The following is a 20033-nucleotide window of genomic DNA, read 5'->3' on the forward strand; positions in this document are numbered from 1 at the left end:
GTCAGCGCTGGTTGCAAGGGGAGCTTCCCAGACCTGTGGGTTGTCCTGTCACACTCCCTACCTGCACAAGGACCCAGCTTAGCCAGGGGTGGGAAGCCACTGTCTTGTGCAGGTTTGTTGCACCAATCCCATACATGGCCAAGAGCTAAGATCTGACAAGATCACAGCCGGGGTTGTTATGGCCAGAGGCATAGAACAGAGAGTGTGAAGCAGGGAGCGTGAGGAAAGAGCCATAAAGCCAGGCAGAGAGTGAGTGGAGCAGAAAGCCACATCCACGGGAGAAGCTGCACTGGCTGCCCACAGAACTTCGCTGTCCATGCAGAAACACACACAGCCCTCGGTGATGTGGGGAGGAGGCATAAGGGGTCGTGCGCCCCCCCCCCCCGTCACTCTGCCACCTCCACCCCCACTCCCGGGGTCGCCTCTGCACCCAGCCACAGACTGATGTGGTTTTGTATCCTTTCTAAATGGAATGGAAATCGCAGCGTGGGCTAGGGGCTTGCTCAGTGACACCCCACCCAACATCCAAACCGGTGATTTCTCTTAACCCCCCCTCTCCGCTGCCTTCTTTGTTCTACGTCCCTTGGGCCCTGGTGGGGTTTGAAATGCCGTCTCCTCTCTGATGGGTGGAAAGTAGAGTTATGAGCCTGGCAGTGCAGTGAGTGCGGGTGTTGCACCGGGCCTGGTTCGTTAGCTCCAGTCTTTACTGCCTGGGGCACTCCAGGGTCCTCTGATGTGTGTTTAGCTCCTGCAAGCATGTCTCCCCATCCCCCAGAGAGACCCTTGTCACAGGGCCAGCAGGTCTATCCTATGCAGTCTCTCTGCCAGCCAGGGACCAGTGAGATGGCGTTCCGAGCTGCACCAAACTCGCGTCCTGCCTGGCACTGCAAGGCTGTTTGGTGGGAGATGTTGGTTGCAGAAGCACATCTAACCCCCTCTGGCCAGAGGATGTAGGGAGTTCAGCAAGGGGTGCTTCCACACTGAGTCAGAGCTGACCCCAGCCTGAGGCTAGCTGGCAAGGTGCTGAATGGAACAGTGGGGACACAGCAGGCAGCATTCTCCCCTCACAGTCAGCGGTGCCCCCAGCATAACCCGAGAGGAGTTGTATTGCAGGGAGCAGGGTGAATGGTTCGGTAGGGAGCACGCACTGGAGGCAGTGTAGCTACTGACTTATCCCAGCTAAGGGTCTGGCCCATGGCCTGGTTTTCAGAAGTCCCACTCATGTTCAGTCCCCCCGAGAGTCGCTGGAGGCTCAGGCCCCTGTCACAATATCCTAGAGGTGCCGATTTCCAATGCATCATTTCACACAGCCAGAAGGGGATGAATCCCAGGTGCATTTCTCTGTGCATTTGCGGTGCACCGACCCACAGCTGGAGCTGCAGAAGGCACATCTGTACCCTTCAGTCCTGCCCTGGTACTCACGCATGACTGTGATCCCTGCTTGTGCACGTCATAGCAGCAGCTAGAGGCTCTGATCAAGACTGGGGTCCCCCTTGCGTTGCACGCCCCCAGCATGAAGAGCTCACAGACTGAGGGAGGGAGAAGCAAAGGCAACAAGAGGGGAAGGGACCATCGCAAGGGCAAGAGCAGAGCAGGAAATAGAACCCAGGAGTCCCAGCCAGTGCTCTACGCGCTGAGCCCTGTGCCTGCTCCGTACATAGCAATCAAGTGACAAATATCGTGGGGCTATTTCTGTGAACTGTGGGAAAACTCTTGTTTCCTTCCACTCTTTGCCACCTCTGTGCTTCAGCTGTCAGCCCCTCCTCCCCCACTCTCCAGGCTGCAAATACCCAGCTGTATAACCGGCTTGCAGTTACATGGCTATGCAAAAAACAAGCAGTCCTGTAGCACCTGAACAAATGTGTTTATTAGGTAAATGGCTTTCATGGGTAAGACACACTTCTTCAGATTTGGAGCAGGTAATAAGAGTCCAGGATTTATATAGCGGGGGGGAGGGGAGAGGAAGGCCGAGGAGAAGGAGAAAAAAGCCGAGGGAGCTCACTCAGTGACACCCCACCCAGCATCCACACAGGTGATTGCTCTTAACCCCCTCCTCACCACAACGCTCTCTGTTCTACATCATGCAGGACCTGGTGGGGTTTGAAGTAAGTTAAGTGGGATGGGTGCCATTCCTGTGAATATTAAAGGTGGGGAAACTGCCCTTGCAGACTTTTGCACATCTACATTGTCTGGTGTATGTATACCTGCCAGCTCTGGATACACGGCACACCCCCCTGTGGTACTAACACCCCAGTGGGCTCTCTCTTCCACCATTCTTGCCTCCAGGTTTCCATTTGTAATTTGGCTAGCACACATCTATGCTGCTATAGCACCAAGCTTAGCTTGCATGTGCACCTGCTACACCCACTCTGCTCACAACTGTGTCCCCACACTCACACGCATCCCTCCAAGAGGGCCCCATTTTTAGCAGGGGCTGCAGGGGATGCTCACCCCCTCAAAATGTGTGACTGGAGGCATGAGAAGGACAGACTTCCTAGGCACCTGCTACCAGGGAACTTCGGGGCAGAGTCCCAGCTGGTGCAAATCAACCTCTTAATTATGCAGAAGTGCCAACAGATTACAGTTGAGATCAGGCCCCATCAGGCTAGGTGCTGCACAGGCTCAAAGTGAGAGACAGTCCCAGCCCCAAAGAGCTCCGTGTGACTAGACAAAGGAGGGGGGAAACTTAAGCATTGGGAGAGAAGGGAACAGGGGCTAGTGGCAAAGCTGGGAATAGGCACCTCCCCCTCAGTCCCCACTCCCCTCCCAGAGCTGCAACAAAACCTAGAAGTCCTCGTCCAACATTAGACCAGCCCTAATGTCCATGTGGACACCCAGGCTGCTACTGCTCTGCTCCCCAACAAAGCAAGGGAATAATTAAGCTACTCCCCCCGTATGGTGGCCCTCCCTAGAGAGTTGAGTAATTGCTGGTGCACCCTTTCTTCTCCTTCTCCTGTACGGACGGCGCCGCGGTTATGCTGTTTCTCTATTCTCCGTGATCAAAGGCAGCGCGGCTCCTTTGTGCAGCACTTGCCAAATGTTTCCAAAAGCATCACAATAAAAACCTGAGGAGGGGAAGAGACAGGAGAAAATGAAAGGCCCGGCGGGGGCGAGGGAGCCTCGGCAAGCGGATCGGGGCTGCTCATTAAAACCATACACACCTTCTTGCAGGCTTTTAATTAATATTGTGGGGGCAACAGCATGAGGAGTGGGAGCCGGCGGTTGGGGAGGGGACCTGGGACATTGCTGGCTGCAGTCACTGTCCCCCTGCAGCTTCCCCCCGTGCTCCCCAAACGGCCTCCAGCCACTAGAGTAGGGGGCTGGATCAGACCGATGTGCCCATCCACCCCGGGGATCCCTGCCCTCTTGGGGGTACAGCCAATCAGGACTCCCGCAGGAGGCAGGATGAGCTCCCCACCCCCCTGCGGCCACACGAGCACAGGAACTGGGGAGCAGAAAGAGCCTAGCAGCTTGGTCAGCTCAGCTCCTTCTTCCCCTCCTGCACACAATGGGCTGGCCTGTTCCCTCTTCCCCCTGCTCTGCTGCACACAATGGGCTGGCCTGTTCCCTCTTCCCCCTGCTCTCCTGCACACAATGGGCTGGCCTGTTCCCTCTTCCCCCTGCTCTCCTGCACACAATGGGCTGGCCTGTTCCCTCTTCCCCCTGCTCTCCTGCACACAATGGGCTGGCCTGTTCCCTCTTCCCCCTGCTCTCCTGCACACAATCGGCTGGCCTGTTCCCTCTTCCCCCTGCTCTGCTGCACACAATGGGCTGGCCTGTTCCCTCTTCCCCCTGCTCTCCTGCACACAATGGGCTGGCCTGTTCCCTCTTCCCCCTGCTCTCCTGCACACAATGGGCTGGCCTGTTCCCTCTTCCCCCTGCTCTCCTGCACACAATCGGCTGGCCTGTTCCCTCTTCCCCCTGCTCTCCTGCACACAATGGGCTGGCCTGTTCCCTCTTCCCCCTGCTCTCCTGCACACAATGGGCTGGCCTGTTCCCTCTTCCCCCTGCTCTCCTGCACACAATGGGCTGGCCTGCCTCTTCTTTGTCCTCCCCCTGCCCTGCAACCAATGGGCTGCCGACCCTGGCCAGCAGATGAGCCCGCGCGCGGGGAGGTGCAGGAGAGCACAGGTGCAAAGCGGGATGGGGCGGGGACAGGAGAGAGGAGCTGGAACCCGGGTCCTGGCGTCAGCAGACGTAATGCTGGGGAAGAGGGAGAACCGGGGGCTGCAGCCCGTGGGAGCCAGCAGTGTTGGGTGGTGACGGTGCCCCAGGGTGGGCGGGGGCTCTGTAATCAGATGGCAGGAGAGAATGGGGAAGAGCTCTACTGGAGTTGTGGCCTCAGCTGGTGGTTCCTGAACCCCTGAGGAACTAGCCTATGAAGGGAGGAGCTAGTAGTAGCCCCCTGCTCACACATTGCCCCCAGCTCCATGCCGTGCGCCCAGCCTCGTCAGCCTGAAATCCCTTGCACAAAAGGAACCATCCTTATCCGAGGCAGCTCGGCACACGGGCTGGGTGACAGTGTGCACGCTCAGACCTGTAGGTGCAGCCAGCCCAATAGCTCCTGTCCATTCTCATCACACCTGCTCAAACACATAGGTGCAGCTAACCCAGTATTCCTAACTCCCAGCTCAGACCCACGGGCCGGGTCAGCCTTGTATGAACTCCCTACCCCACCATCCTAGGTCAGACCCCTGTATCAAGCATGCCCAGAATCCCACTACACCCTATCATCCTAATGGTCTAGCAAGACTTGTATGTAAAGACCTGGCCAGAACTTTCCAGCCCAGGGACAGACCTGTGTTTGCTTCGCCAAGTGTGCAGGCCTAGGAAGCAGGGCTGTATTCCATTTCTAATCTGTCCTGGGGGAGGTGGATTCTATGTCAGTCACCAGAGGCTTTGGCGTTGGTGTGTGCAATTGTAGAGGAAAGCTTTTCCTTCTCTGTTGTTATTTACTGCTGCCTTTCAAGCCATAATTCAGCCCTGGCTCTGTTTTCCCCAACTGACAAATAATGCGGCTTTTAATGATAATATTGAGTTAATGTATGTGACTATGAGGTAGATGAGCTATAGAGATGCGGATGCAGATGCAGCTGCCTCTGGGGTGGAGTATGGGGGCTGGCTATACAGAGATCCCTTGCTGAGTGGAGAGATACAGCTGCCTCTGGTGTGGGGTAGCAGGACCCTATTTATACAAGGATCCTTCCCCCACTACTGAGGTGCACCTGATTATCCCGATGGCTAACATGCACCACTGCTTGAAGCACAGTGCCTCGTAGTGCTACACTGGGGTTAGCACTGACCCTTGGAAGAGAGCACCTCCTACTGAGCCCCTACCCACTCCCTGTAGCACAGCACCCCCTAGCGGTTCAGTTGCAACCACTGCTAAGTGCCCAGCAGCACTCATAGACCCATAGAATGCTAAGATTGGAAAGGACCTCGAGAGGCCATCGAGTCCAGCCCCCTGCCCTCATGGCAGGACCAAGTACTGTCTAGACCATCCCTGATGGACACTTGTCTAACCTGTTCTTAAATATCTCCAGAGATGGAGATTCCACAACCTCCCTAGGCAATTTATTCCAGTGCTTGACCACCCTGACAGTTAGGAACTTTTTCCTAATGTCCAACCTAAACCTCCCTTGCTGCAGTTTAATCTTATTGCCTCTTGTTCTATCGTCAGAGGCCAAGAAGAACAAGTTTCCTTCCTCCTCCTTATGAGACCCTTTTAGATACTTGAAAACTGCTGTCATGTCCCCTTCTTTAAGCTTCTTTTTTCCAAACTAAACAAGCCCAATTCTTTCAGCCTTTCTTCATAGGTCATGTTCTCTAGACCTTTGATCATTCTTGTTGCTCTTTTCTGGACCCTTTCCAACTTCTCCACATCTTTCTTGAAATGCGGTGCCCAGCACTGGACACAATACTCCAACTGAGGCCTGAGTAGAGCGGAAGAATGACTTCTCCTGTCTTGCTCACAACACACCTGTTAATGCATCCCAGAATCATGTTTGCTTTTTTTTGCAACAGCATCACACTGTTGATTCATATTTAACTTGTGGTCCACTATAACCCCTAGACCCTTCTGCCATACTCCTTCCTAGACAGTCACTTCCTGTTCTGTACGTGTGAAACTGATTGTTCCTTCCTAAGTGGAGCACTTTGCATTTGTCCTTATTAAACTTCATCCTGTTTAGTTCAGACCATTTCTCCCATTTGTCCAGATCATTTGACCCTATCCTCCAAAGCAGTTGCAACCCCTCCCAGCTTGGTATCATCTGCAAATTTAGTAAGCGTACTTTCTATGCCAATATCTAAATCGTTGATGAAGTTATTGAACAGAACTGGTCCCAATACAGACCTCTGCGGAACCCCATTTGTTATACCTTTCCAGCAGGATTGAGAACCATTAATCCCTGAGTGTGGTTATCCAGCCAGTTTTGCACCCACCTTATGGTAGCCCCATCTAAGTTGTATTTGCCTAGTTTATTGATAAGATCATGTGAGACTGTATCAAATGTCTTACTAAAATCTAGGTATATCACATCCACCGCTTCTCCCTTATCCACAAGGCTCGTTATCCTATCAAAGAAAGCTATCAGATTGGTTTGATATGATTTGTTCTTTGCAAATCCATGCTGGCTGTTCGCTACCAGTTTACCACCTTCCAAGTGTTTGCAGATGATTTCCTTAATTACTTGTTCCATTATCTTTCCTGGCACAGAAGTTAAACTGACCAGTCTGTAGTTTCCTGCATTGTTCTTATTCCCATTTTTATAGATGGGCACTATATTTGCCTTTTTCCAGTCTTCTGGAATCTCTCCTGTCTCCCACGATTTTCCAAAGATGATAGCTAATGGCTCAGATACCTCCTCTATCGGCTCCTTGAGTATTCTAGGGTGCATTTCGTCAGGCCCTGGTGACTTGCAGACATCTAACTTTCCTAAGTATCAGTGGGGTTAGCCATGTTAGTCTGGATCTGTAACAGCAACGAAGGGTCCAGTGGCCTCTTACAGACTAACAGAAAAGTTTTGAGCATGAGCTTTCATGAGCAAAGACTCACTTCATCAGATACGCACACATCTGATGAAGTGAGTCTTTGCTCACGAAAGCTCATGCTCAAAACTTTTCTGTTAGTCTATAAGCTGCCACTGGACCCTTCGTTGCTCTAACTTTCCGAAGTGATTTTTAACTTGTTCTTTTTTTATTTTATCTTCTAACCCTGCCCCTTCCCCACTAGCCTTCGCTAAGTTAGGCATTCCTTCTTCAGACTTTTCAGTGAAGACCGAAACAAAGAAGTCATCAAGCATCTTTGCCATTTCCAAGTTTCCCGTTACTGTTTCTCCTGCCTCACTGAGCAATGGGCCTATCCTATCCTTGGTCTTCCTCTTGCTTTTAATGTATTTATAGAAAATCTTGTTTCCCTTTATGCCCATAGCTAATTTGAGCTCATTTTGTGCCTTTGCCTTTCTACTCTTGCCCCTGCATTCCTGTGTTGTTTGCCTATATTCATCCTTCGTAATTTGTCCTAGTTCCCATTTTTTATACGATTCCTTTTTTATTTTGAGATCACGCAAGATCTCCTGGTTAAGCCAAGGCGATCTTTTGCCATATTGTCTATCTTTCCTGTGCAGCGGAATAGCTTGCTTTTGGGCCCTTAATAATGTCCCTTTGAAAAACTGCCAACTCTCCTCTGTTGTTTTTCCCCTCAGTATTTCTTCCCACGGGACCCTACCTACCAGCTCTCTGAGTTTACAAAAATCCGCCCTCTTGAAATCCATTGTCTCTATTTTGTTGTTCTTCCTTCTGCCTTTCCTTAAAATTGTGAACTCTATGATTTCATGATCACTTTCACCCAAGCTGCCTTCCACTTTCAGATTCTCAATCAGTTCCTCCCTATTTGTTAAAATCAAATCTAGGACGGCTTCCCCCCAGTAGGTTTTTCAACCTTCTGAAATAAAAAGTTGTCTCCAATGCAGTCCAAGAACTTATTGGATAGCGTGTGTGTCGCTGTGTTAGTTTTCCAACATATATCTGGATAGTTGAAGTCCCCCATCACCACCAAATCCTGGGCCCTGGATGATTTTGTTAGTTGTTTAAAAGAAGCCTCATCCACCTCTTCCATCTGGGTAGGTGGCCTGTAGTAGACTCCCAGCAGGACATCACCTTTGTTTTTCACCCCTGTTAGCTTAATCCAGAGGCTCTCAACACATCCATTTCCTATGTCCATCTCCACCTCAGTCCAAGTGTGTACATTTTTAATGTACAAGGCAACACCTCCCCCCGTTTTCCCCATCTATCCTTCCTGAGCAAGCTGTACCCTTCCACACCAACATTCCAATCGTGTATTATCCCCCCAAGTTTCTGTGATGCCAACAATGTCATAGTTGTATTTATTTATTAGCACTTCCATTTCTTCCTACTTATTACCCATACTTCTTGCATTTGTATATTGGCATCTAAGATATTGATTTGGTCTTGCCTCCCAGTTTTTCCCAGACCCTCCTTTTTCTCTGCCATTATAGCCCATGCTACCTCCCATTTCTGACCCATCTTCCAGGTCTCCATCTCCTCAACTTACCTGTGGGCTTTGCTCCCCTGTCCCCATCAAACCTAGTTTAAAGCCCTCCTCACTAGGTTAGCCAGTCTGTGTCCAAATAGGGTCTTCCCTCTCCTCACAAGGTGAATGCCATCTGTGCCGAGCAGTCCTTCCTGGAATAGCATCCTGTGGTCGAGGAAGCCAAAGCACTCCTGGTTACGCCATTTACACAGCCAGGCATTCACCTCTAGGATGCACCTGCCTCTGCCTGGGCCCCTACCTTTGACAAGAAGGATTGCAGCGCAGAATAGGCCAGGAGTGTGTGTGCTGAAGCAGAGAGAATGTTATACAGCAGAAAAGTCTTGTGCCATTGCGTATACCTATGAGATGATCCCAGCTGGGCAGAAATCACAGGGCTATGTAAACCATTCTAGACTTGGAAGCAGAGGAAGCTGGCAATATAGGGAAGTTTAGTGCCACGAGGAGATGAAAGAGAGGAAATATACTAGAGGGATCTAGAAAAGCAACTGGGCTCTGCTATTCATCTTCACTCACCGTTCAGGAACACCATGAAGTTCCAGGCAACACATGTCAAGTGACTCCATTTGTACACTGCATGATTAGACTGTAGGTCTCCCTAACAAATGATGCCACCTGTGCAAAAAGCAGGTAATTATGGGCCCCACACTGTGCCTCTGGAGCTGTCATTTCAATCAGTGGATTTTCCACCAGCCAAGATTGGCACCTACAGTCTAATTGTCCACACCACCAGTAGGCAAGATTGTCCCCTACATTTTATCCCCCCGCTGAGTTTTATCCTTTGCTCCAGTTCATCCTATAGCCCCTAATTCCTCCCATCATTCTCCCCCAGCCTAATGTTTTTCACACCTGTTGGGTGCCTGGAATCTGATCTCATGCCACCCTGTAACTTGACTAAGTCAGCCGTGGTGACTCTTGTGAGCTTCCTGCATAATCTGAGGGTACAGGTACACTACCCAGGAGATCGACCCAGCAAAGGTCCCTCTTCTGGGGTTTGGTTTCATGTGAGATGGGGGACTCAAGAAATCATACTGTCGGGTTGACAATCAGCCCTTTTACTCCTCAATCTTGCAAGGAGTAAGAAAGGGCAAAAGGAAAGTTTGTCCCATCGACCTCCCTCTATCCCAGCACCAGCCTCACTCAGTCACCAGCACCCTTTCCCCCTTGAGACCAAGGCTCTTGGGTCCAGGCTTGTGAGAGGTCTTTGCTCTTATCACAGCACCAACTGAGTGGGTGCATGTTTATGAGCCCACTGCAGAAGTGGTAACAGTCCCACCCCTTGCAACAGCCTAGAGGCTTGGCTGTGGGATCCCCAGAGCCCTTGGGTTCCATCTTGTCCGGGAGCTCTAATAGCTATCCAGGCACATCACTCCTAACACAGGCTGTGCTGTAGGAAGGTGGATGTAGGCCAGGTAATTCAGTCATGGATAAGTGGATTCCAGCTATGCAGTTGCCGTAGCTGGAACTGTGTATCTACGATTGACTTTAAGGTCTAGTGTAGACCTGACCTAAGGGTACATCGACGCCACCTGGTAGATTGACCTGGTCAGGCTCAGTCTTCCGAGGTTTGATTTCACGCACTTAGTGGGGACGCACAAAATCAAACGATCGGGGTTGACAGTCAAGCCCTGTACTCCTAAAACTTGCAGAGCATCAGGGAGGTCTCCCATCCACCTCCCTCTGTGACGACGGCCAATTGAGTCAATTGTAGACAAGTGGATTCCAGCTACACAATTGCTGTAGCTGGGATTACATATCTGCAATCAACTTTAAGGTCTAGCGTAGCTCTGGCCTCACTCAGTCACCAGCATCCTCTCCCCCTTGAGAGCACCTTGAGACCAAGGCTCCCAGGTCCAGGCTTGTGAGAGGTCTCTGGCTAAGCAATGTTTTGCTTACCCCACACCTGTAGGAGGGGGACACTGAGAACACGCCTCATTTGAACACCCAAGAAACCCAGCCTTGTAGAGGAGGGTCACCTTGATATTGCTCCACACCACGAGGCACATGAGACGCAGGTGCTCAAAGCACTGCGTGCCGTTCGTTTGAGCCTCACATGCTGCCACGCAGAACGGTCATGTAATCTCCGATATTGCAAATGAAGGGGCAGCTGAGTGAAGTGACTGGCTGGGAAAGCAGGAGAGAGACAGGCAACAGACACCCACGCACACCCTGAACTAAGCACTAGTCACTGCTGCTCTCCCAAGCCAGGCATACAACCCAGAGTCCTGGTTCCCAGTCTGCCTTCTCTAACCACTAGACCCAACTTCCCTGGATTTAAGAGAAGATCCCAGGACTCCTTATTCCCACACCACTAAACCACTTGCTTCAAGCGACTAACTTTTCCCCTTTGGTGGTAGTTCCTGCCCTGTAAGTGGAGCAGATTTTGGTCTGTAAATTGTGGAGGGTGGTGTCTCTGTTGGGTGTCTTCTCATGCAATACCCGTCTTGTCACAGCACCAACTGGCCGTCTGACCAGATATGCATGTTTATGAGCCCACTGCAGACATGCAAACAGTCCCACCCCTTGCAACAGCCTAGAGGCTTGGCTGTGGGATCCCCAGGGCCCCTGCGTTCTATCTTGTCCGGAAGCTCTAATTGCTGTCCAGGCACATCACTGCAAACACAGGCTGTGCTGTAGGGAGGTGGCTGGGCAGAGGGCACCAGTGCTCTCTCCTGGGAGGAATCAGAGTCATAGCACTGTATGACAGAGCCCCACACAGGGACCAGAGAGCCTCTTTTAGCACCAGTCAGGGAGCAGCTTAGGGTTAGCAGGGTTGTGAATTCTAATTCTGTTAGCACCATGGAGATTGGTGAGCTAGCCGGCCCCGGCGTTAGCACATGCCATTAGACTCTGGGGAGGAAATGGGGAACTGGCTGATGGGAATGGCACATTCTACCAAACTCCTGGAATCTGTATCCTCAGCTGGTGCATTGGTTGTAAGTGTATAGGAATCAGCACTCCTGGGTTTTATCTCCAGCTCTGTGTGGAGAGTGGGGTCCGACAGGCAAAGCAGATGGAACTGGCAGTCATGATTCCTGGGTTCTATTCCTGTTGACTTCAGTGACACTGGGCACCTTTCCCTCTATCCCCCCAGCTCCCATAGAGTCAGGGCCCATAGATCTATCAAACAGCTGCAGAAAATATAGTCATGTGTGGTTTTAAACGTGTATTTTCCCAACACACACCCGCCAAATTTACAGCCAGTGCGAAGGACCAGAATAATGTGTGCAGTGTCCTTATCATTTCAACATCAACTTGTTTGCCAGATTGTTAAAAAGGGGGTGGGGTGGGGAGGTGGGAATGGAAAATGCAGAGAGACAGACAGTCGAAAAGTGTGTCTGGGAGAGGGAAAGGGAAGTTCTTAAAATATGCAGAAAAATGAATCTAGATAGATAAATGAATCTAGAAATAAATCTAGATAGGGAGAGAGAGAAAGAAAGAAAGAAAAAGCAAGCAAGCAAGCAAGCATCTAGATGGGAAGACCATAGACTAATGAATCAAGAAAGAAATTTAGTAAAGATAAAAGTAGATCTCATAGAAACAGAAAAGAATCTAGATAGGTGAAAAGAAGAAAATGGATGTAGAAAGAAATATTAATCTAGACAATGAAAGTTAAAAAGAAAGTATATCTACAGAGAAAAACTATAGATGAATCTACAAGAAAAGAGAATTAATCCAGTTAGACAAAAAAAGAATATAGACAGACATAGGAATTAAAGTAGAAAGAGTATTGATAGAATTAGAAAGAAAGAAAGAAAGAAAGAAAGAAAGAAAACATATATAAACAGAAAGATTATGGATAAATTAAACAAGAAAAAGAGGGACTAAACTAGTTAGAAAAGCCAAGAAAGAATATATACCCAAATGAATCGAGAAAGAAAGAGTATAGATAGAAAGAGAAGTGTATCTAGATGGAAAGAGAGAAAGAGAGACAATTGAAAAGGCGAACAGTAAAGAGATGTTAACAAAAAAAGAAAGAAAAAAGTTGTTTTTTCTCCAAAAAAACATTCTTACCTAGTTTTCTTTTTTGTAATTTTTTTTCTTCATGCTAAAATCACATGGCCAATTTGTTGATGTAAGTTGATTGAATTCTGTGGTTTGCTCTCTTATTTTTAAAACGAAAAGAAAAGGGAAAAATGAAATGAAAGAGAAAAGGAGGGGAATAAAAAGATATGTGAAAAGCAGTTTGCAATTAGTTTTTTTTCGTTTATTATTACTTAATTCTGCTGTTTGAAAATCTGTTTAATTTTTTTGCATTAAATGACTAATTTCTTTTTTAATTATTTTTCTTTAAATTTATGATTTCTCTAGATTTTACTGTAAAAAACTACAGTTTAAAACAAAAGACAGTTGTAAAGATTCGTTAAAAAAGCAGCCAGAGATTGGGGAATGAGTCTAGTTTTAAATTCAGTTGATCAGTTTGATTCAGTTTCTTGTGTCCAACTGTGGAAGTTTTTCCTCCGGTTCATATTAACCCCTCTCTCCTTTTCTGTTTCTCTTCCCCCTTTATTTCTCTCTGTTCTAGGAGGTGAATTAGTATTGCCCATAATTACCGAAGATTCCTTAGACACCCCACCAATTGCCACCCGGTCTCCATTTATACCCCCGCCACCTACCTTTGGCCCCTTCCTAACCATAATAGAGACCACCAGAGACACCCTAGCCCCCTCTGCCAATCAAAAACCCCCATGCTTAGCCGACCAAGAGGACAGCGATTGCGAAGAGGGCATTGAGGCCTCCAGTTACGGCTCGGGCGAGGTCTTCGACTCCAGCCTGCCCCCTACTGACGATGAAGATTTTTACACCACATTCCCCTTGGTCACAGATAGGACCCTGCTGGCCAGGCCAGATGGAGCGTCTAGAAAGTCCCAAGGCATCAGGCCCAACATTAGGACAGGAGTGCCGGCTTCATCCTCAGTCCCCGAGCTCCTGACCTCCACTGCCTCTCCCGACTTGGTCCGTAACATCCCTGCCGGCAAAATGAACAATCGTGAGGCCCCCAAGTCCCACCCAGACCAGTTTCCCCCTCTGCCCACCTCTTTTGAACTCGACAACCGTAACAGGCATAAGTACCCTGCTATAACGTCTTCCCCCAATTTCCACAATCTACCCACAGCTAACCCCACCGGCTCAGGGGAGAGGGGTCCCCCAGGGGCCGTCGAGGTGATCCGCGAATCTAGCAGCACCACAGGGATGGTGGTCGGCATCGTGGCAGCGGCCGCCCTGTGCATCCTCATCCTCCTCTATGCCATGTACAAGTACCGAAACCGGGACGAAGGCTCTTACCAAGTGGACCAGAGCCGGAATTACATCAGCAACTCGGCACAGAGCAATGGCACGGTGGTTAAGGAGAAACCCACCACTGCCACCAAAACCCCCAGCAAGAGCAAGAAAAACAAGGACAAGGAGTATTATGTGTGAGTCTCCGTCCCCCTGGCCCTGCCTCCTTCTTGTCCCTCTGCTGGCGAGCACGAGAGAGAGACGATCGCAGGGTGAGACCGGCACAAATCATGCCAACCTTTGGATACAAGAGACCAATGAAACTTCCCAGCCTTCCTTTCTCCTGAGGCAACCAGTGGATCCTGCCCCCCCCAGCCCCACCCACTTCTGGTTTCGATTTGCTTATTTTCCCCCCTTTTTTTAATTTCTGAATTCATCCCTGAAAACTAAAAATAACCACCACAAAATCAGACTCACGCTCACTTCCCTCTCCCTACCGCGGATTCCTTTACATCCCGGGGGGTTGTTTCATTTGTTTTCCTTTTAGCAAATGAAGCGGGGGGAAAAACCCGGGGAGGGGCAATCAACACGCATGCCATGGTTAGACTGGCATTGAAAATAAGCATTCACTTGGAGAGAGAACAGCAAATAAGGATCTAGGGGTAGGATAGATGGATTGATGGAGGCATCAGCTCTCCTTAGGTAACATGGCGCCAGGATTTTGCCTTTAGAATATATATATTTATATATATAAATATATATATATGAATGAGACAGCTGATTTCTCCCTGCAGGAGGGTTACATGTTTCCTCATCCAGATGAGACTTTGGGGTACATCTCTCTATCCCCTTTATACCCCTTTCCCATGCCTCGTTTGGGAACACATCCAACTGGGATACAAACGATTTGATTTTTCTCTCAACTACCGACAAAATTCCGACACGGAGCAGGATGCATCTGGATTCAGAAAACTTGGCTGGGCAAAGATTTTGGGGACAAAAAAATTGATCTCTCTTGGAATTATTATTTAAACAATAAAAGGGGGGGGGTCTTTCATTATAACTGATTTTTTTCCTCTCTCTTTGTTAATGTGTCAGAGTCTTGGAAATATGTGGAGTAAACCGAAACAAACAAAATCACGAACTCTTGGGAAAATAAAAATGAATCCATTAATAATGATGATGGTGGTAAACAAAGCAGTTGACATGGAGCTTGTCCAGCTATGGAACTGATCAGCCACTCGGCTGTCTGCCCTGTAGTAACAAAAGAGGATGCTGTTCACAAAAAGGGTTGGGTTACAGTTGAATGGTGGTGGGTTTTGTGAAAGCAACACCTACGAGAGCTGAGACTGGTTGGGGAAACCAGCTTGGAATGGGTGGGGGTGGGGAAAATGGGAAAATATTTTTTCTGTTTTGTTTTCTAGGAGATTGGCTGAATAATTCCTTTCCCCCCATGCCTCCTCCATTCCTACCCCCTTCTCTCCATGCCAAGGTGCTATTGTGATCATCCTTTAAGTGTCTTCTCAGAGCATGTCCTTAAATGTTATTGTTCTTTCGAGGTGTCCAGAATGGGGTTAAGCAGCTGTTGATGGTAATTTGCAAGTTAGGGGAGAGGGTGTTGAACTATTTTGTTCACCCCAATTGTCATTCCCCCCACCTCCACCCTCCCTGAGGGAATTGGAAAGGTTTTTCAAATGACTATATATAAAGAGAGCTCTCTATATATATATAAATATATATATATATATATAAAATATATATTATATAAAGTATATGTGTGGACAGTGTAACACAGAAGAATCAAAGGGGATTTGGAAGTATGTTTGAAAAGGAGCTAGAGATAAAAAAGTCAGTCCCCGCTGAGGCATGAATGTGGCGAGTTAGAAGTAGATCCCACGATGATCTCTGGATCCAGCCGCAGAACCCCAATGCCCACATTTGATCACAACTCTGTAAGACTCCAACCCATCACTCCCAGCGAATGGCCTCCTGCTTCCAGCCAGGTCAGTGCCACCAGGCCTTGCTCCGTCGGGGGCTTGCCAGCTGGTTCTGGTGCAGCAATGTATTTCAGTGCCTGTCTAGCTCAAAGCACGGAGCTGTCTGTCTGAAGGCAGGAGGGAAAGAGTCACAGATTGGAAGGGAGGACATGGCAGAACTTTGCCCAGAGGTTCCTACATCCAGCTTATGACTTGCATCCCAATTAAACTATGTCTGTTGGACGATACAAAATCCTCAAGGGATAAAGAACTCGCCACATCCCTCAGGGAGGGGCTCTACAACTTCATTCCTCACCCCCTCACCCCACCCCGTTAAATACCTGCATCTTATTGGAGCCAGCTCCCAACTATCAGTTCTCGCTATGCATGTACTGTATTTGTCATTAAGCCCCTTTTCTGGAGGGCGGTGTCCTTACCGCAGCAAAGGGAGCTGCACTGGATTGGGGTTGGAGACTCTCAGGCCTATCAGGACTAAGCCCATCACTGGGAACAGTGCAGCGAGACGAGGATTTTGGACTGGAATTGTTTCTTTTGGAGCGATAGGATGTAGGCACTTCAGGGTCTCAAGCCTAGCAAAGATGTTGCAACCTCCCCTCGCCGTAGATGCTAAACTGCCAAAAGGGCTGAGCAGTGAGCTGGAGAGAGTGAGCTACCTGCCATTGTAAGCTGTGAACTGAAATCATTTAATGTTAATTTTCAGCCTGGGAAGGGGTGTTTGTTTTTTTTTTAAAGAAAAGGAGTTGCATTTTGCAAAGTCACAGGCTATTTAGGGTCCCAAACCTTTTGAAAATTAAATTTAGGCTCCTAAATCTCTTAGTTGCTTTGGAGAATGTGAGCCATGGTGAGATCTGGTGGGCATCTCTCAGTATCTGACACCATTGCATGAGCTGAAGTTCTGTATTTTTCTCTTACAAACTACTTTTTTTAAAAAAGACGCTGGTTATTATTGGAGTTTCCTTCATTCCAAACGTCACCACTGAATAGAACTGTCTGCAGGGAGGAGGAGGGGGATTTCTGGCCGTTTCTCTAGGAGTATAATGCACATTATCAACTGTAAATTAATTTGTACATTGTTAATATTTTATTTTTGTTTGGGGGAGGGGCTCGGGCGGAGAAATGAAGGTTGCAAACACTATTTTAAAAATATGACACTGATAAATATCCTCTTTTTAAAATATCTAGAGAGTGAGCGAGATTGGTTTATTTTAACAATAGAATTCCCAATCTTTTTCCTTTACAGCATTCCAGGGGTGGGGAGGAAATAAATTTTTAATTCATTCTTTTTGTATCAGTTTTGATTTTATTTTTTTTTAAACGAACAGAAACCCCTTCCTGATTGTTTTAGGGAAACTACTCTGTGGTTCTGCATATTTACCCTGTAAACTTCCTGTACTCTTCAATGTTACTGTAAAGTGTTACCAATTATGAAGTCAAAAAAAAAAAATCTTTCAACCCATGTACATTACCGCAAAGGGGAATACAGTCGATTCTATACTTCGTACAACTCTGGAGTTCTAGTCCTCATTTTGTGCGGGCAGCCTGGGCGGAGAGATGGCCAAGGGACGGAGCTGTGCCCCTGGCACTGAGCTGGTTTCTCCGTCGCTTTGAATGTTGTCTGTCATGAGTTGTATTGCTGTGCTATCCCACAAAGAGTGGGGCCCTGAGGCCGGGCATTGCACAACATCACCACCCCCATCCCCCATCGCAGAGCGAGATCGGGGCCTTCTTGTGCTGGGGGTTGCGCAGATCGCCCCAGCCATGCTCAGCCTTTGTACTCCCGGGTGCGGCACAGACCTCCAGACCAAGAAGACGGCTTCACTCTGCCAGGTGCTTCACAGCCCCTTGCTGAGACCAGTTCCCTCCCGGGGGGCGGGGGGGGGGACACTGCACAGTCACACACAGATAGGCCAGGCTCCAAAGAGCCCAGTCTAGCCAGACAAAGGATGGGAGGGGAGCGCAGAAGGTAAGTGATGGAGCCGAACGCACAACCCAGGAGGGCTGCACGCTAACCTCCTGCCTCCGCACTAGAATACACTCATGTTCCACCTGCCAGGCTCCAGCCAGGCCTGAGCCAAGCAGCCGGCAGCCCCGAGAGAGCCGGGAGCTAGACTCTGGAACGACAGGCCCGCTCCTGCTCTCGCTGGGGAATCCAGCCCCTTCCCATTGACTCCGCACAGCGCTTTGGCAGCTGCTTCACTTGAAGCAGCAATGAGCCTCCGCTCCCGGGCCAGCAGGATGGCTCACAGGGCTGCTGCAAAGCACATGCCACCACGCTTGGCTGGATCGGGGCCGCCTTGTTGTGTCCAGGGAGCGTGGGGCACTAGAGGGCAATGGCTTTCTCACTGTGCCCGGCCGCAAATGGCGCACAAAGGCAGAGCGACAGAGAAGGGCTCAGCTGCTCTCAGGTACAAAGTGACCATTGTCTAAGGCGGAGACTCCAGCCAGCACCTCCTGTGCCGAGTCTGGTAAGGTCTGGGCGACCCTGGGGCTTGAGTTCTGTGGCCTCCCGGGTGAGGGCTCCGCACTTCAGCCCTTGGGTGCTAAGCACCTTGTAGCTGAAAAGCCTCAGCAGGCTCTGAGCCTGGCACTTTGCAGGCCCCTTGTGATGCTGCAGGAGCAGAATGAGTCCATTCCACCCACAGCCCTGGTGAAGGGGTCCTGAGGCAACTGGAGAATCTGACCAAGGCAGGCTGATCAACGACCCAGCTGGGATCGGAGCTGGCTGTATCGCTGCCCCACCACTTGTGACACACCTGGGGACAGTGCAGCCTCCTAGTACTTCCTGTGTTGGACCTGCGCCCCAGCTGGCTCCAATCAGCATTGCTCCTTTGGAGCCCACATCCCCCCAGGTTGGCCCTGGGTCAATGGCCCCATTCCAGGGATTTGGGCACAGAGAGGAGCAGAGGCTGTAGTAGCATCATCCATCTCCCCAAACAGGCCAGAGGCAGGACTCCCAGATGCCAGAGAGGGGGAAGCAGGACCTTGGCCCAGGTTCTTCCAGCTCGGAGGGGCTCTGCTGGGCAGAAGACTTCGGCCCCTGCCAGCAGCACATGGTGTAGCTCCCAGGCCCAACAGGGCCGGAGTGGTACCTGGATGGGTGTGGCCCTGGAGCAAGGCCCTGTGCTGCAGCAGTGCCAGTGTGTCCCTTCAGGGGGGCAGGGCTATGGGAGGAGGGTCCCACCACTGAGAACTGCCCCAGGGCTGACCCGCCATTAAGCGGCAGGGCTGGCTTTAGGGGCCATGGCCTGGTGCCCACTCGCCCTTGTGTCATCTGGGGAAATGGGAGCGCCAATGCCCCCTTGGCCAGCAGAACTGGAGGGTGGAGCCTCCTGCCGGGGGCTGGCGCATGGAGGACGTGAGGAGGACGTGGGTCAGGCAGGCTGGGGAGCAGGAGCCCATCTGGGAGAGGGGAAGGCCAGCGCAGAGCAGACAAATCCTGGTGGATGGGAACACAGACCGGTGAGAGCAAGGAGCCCTTGGCAAGCTTGTGTGTGGACGGAGGAGATGGGGATGAATGGAAATGGGACATCTCCTTGTGCCTTGCGAGAGGCATTTCCAGTCTGTACTGGTGCACGAAGGAGACTGAGAGCAACTGGCCATTGGGTGTGTCTGCTTGACTAGTGCAGAGAAGAGACTGGAATGGATGGGGCATGGGGCCCTCCAGCCTCAGGAGCGGCGTGTCCCTGTGGTGGTACATGGAGAGGACCTGGACAGCATGGGCACAAAGGTATCTCCTCTGCCAGGAGACGGCACCTGGTGCCTGGGATCGAAGGGCTGCTGAGATGGACGCTCCATCAGAGACGTGTGAGGTCAGTGGCTGCACCACCAGAGCTGTGTGCTGGGGCTTGGGAGCCCATCCATGCAACCCAGTTAGCCAAGCCAGTCTGTGGGGCCACACGTGCCAGGACCCTGCCCTTGCTGTGCTGACAGGAGCTCTTCTGTGGCCTATCCCAAGGTTCTCAGCCCGCATGAGTGGAGTCGTGCTAAGCTTGGGTTTGCAGAGGTTTGTGGGAGAACTTGTCTGTCCCTGAGCCCCTGTGGAAGGGCCCAGCCACCCATCCGCCTGAGGCCGGGACACAGACAGCCGCTCTGCGAGCAGGTGGCAGAGATTTTGGAGGCACACATCCATCCTTCTGCAGGAGGGAACAGCTCCCCAAGGAGAATTGGGCCCGGGGAGGCCCCTGATCTTGCTCCAAATTCAGAGGTGACGTCCGGCGGGCAGCAAGAACGGTGCCACAATTGGC

At 50.3% G+C, this 20033-nt stretch overlaps 1 protein-coding gene across 5 annotated transcripts in view; it reads left to right on the forward strand.

Moving 5' to 3' along the window:
• The window catches only part of NRXN2 (neurexin 2), a 302332-nt gene extending 285061 nt beyond the window's left edge, over positions 1-17271 (forward strand). For 4 of the 5 annotated variants that reach the window (XM_075005502.1, XM_075005503.1, XM_075005505.1 and 1 more), the window contains one exon: positions 13098-17271. In XM_075005502.1, the coding sequence (XP_074861603.1) occupies positions 13098-13993 (896 nt within the window). In that variant the 3' untranslated portion in view covers positions 13994-17271. The remainder of the gene's footprint in view (positions 1-13097) is intronic. The other variant, XM_075005504.1, reaches the window with a different exon arrangement.
• The last annotated feature ends 2762 nt before the right edge of the window (positions 17272-20033 follow it).

Source organism: Carettochelys insculpta, chromosome 11 (assembly GCF_033958435.1).
Source record: "Carettochelys insculpta isolate YL-2023 chromosome 11, ASM3395843v1, whole genome shotgun sequence".
Lineage (NCBI taxonomy): Eukaryota > Metazoa > Chordata > Testudines > Carettochelyidae > Carettochelys > Carettochelys insculpta.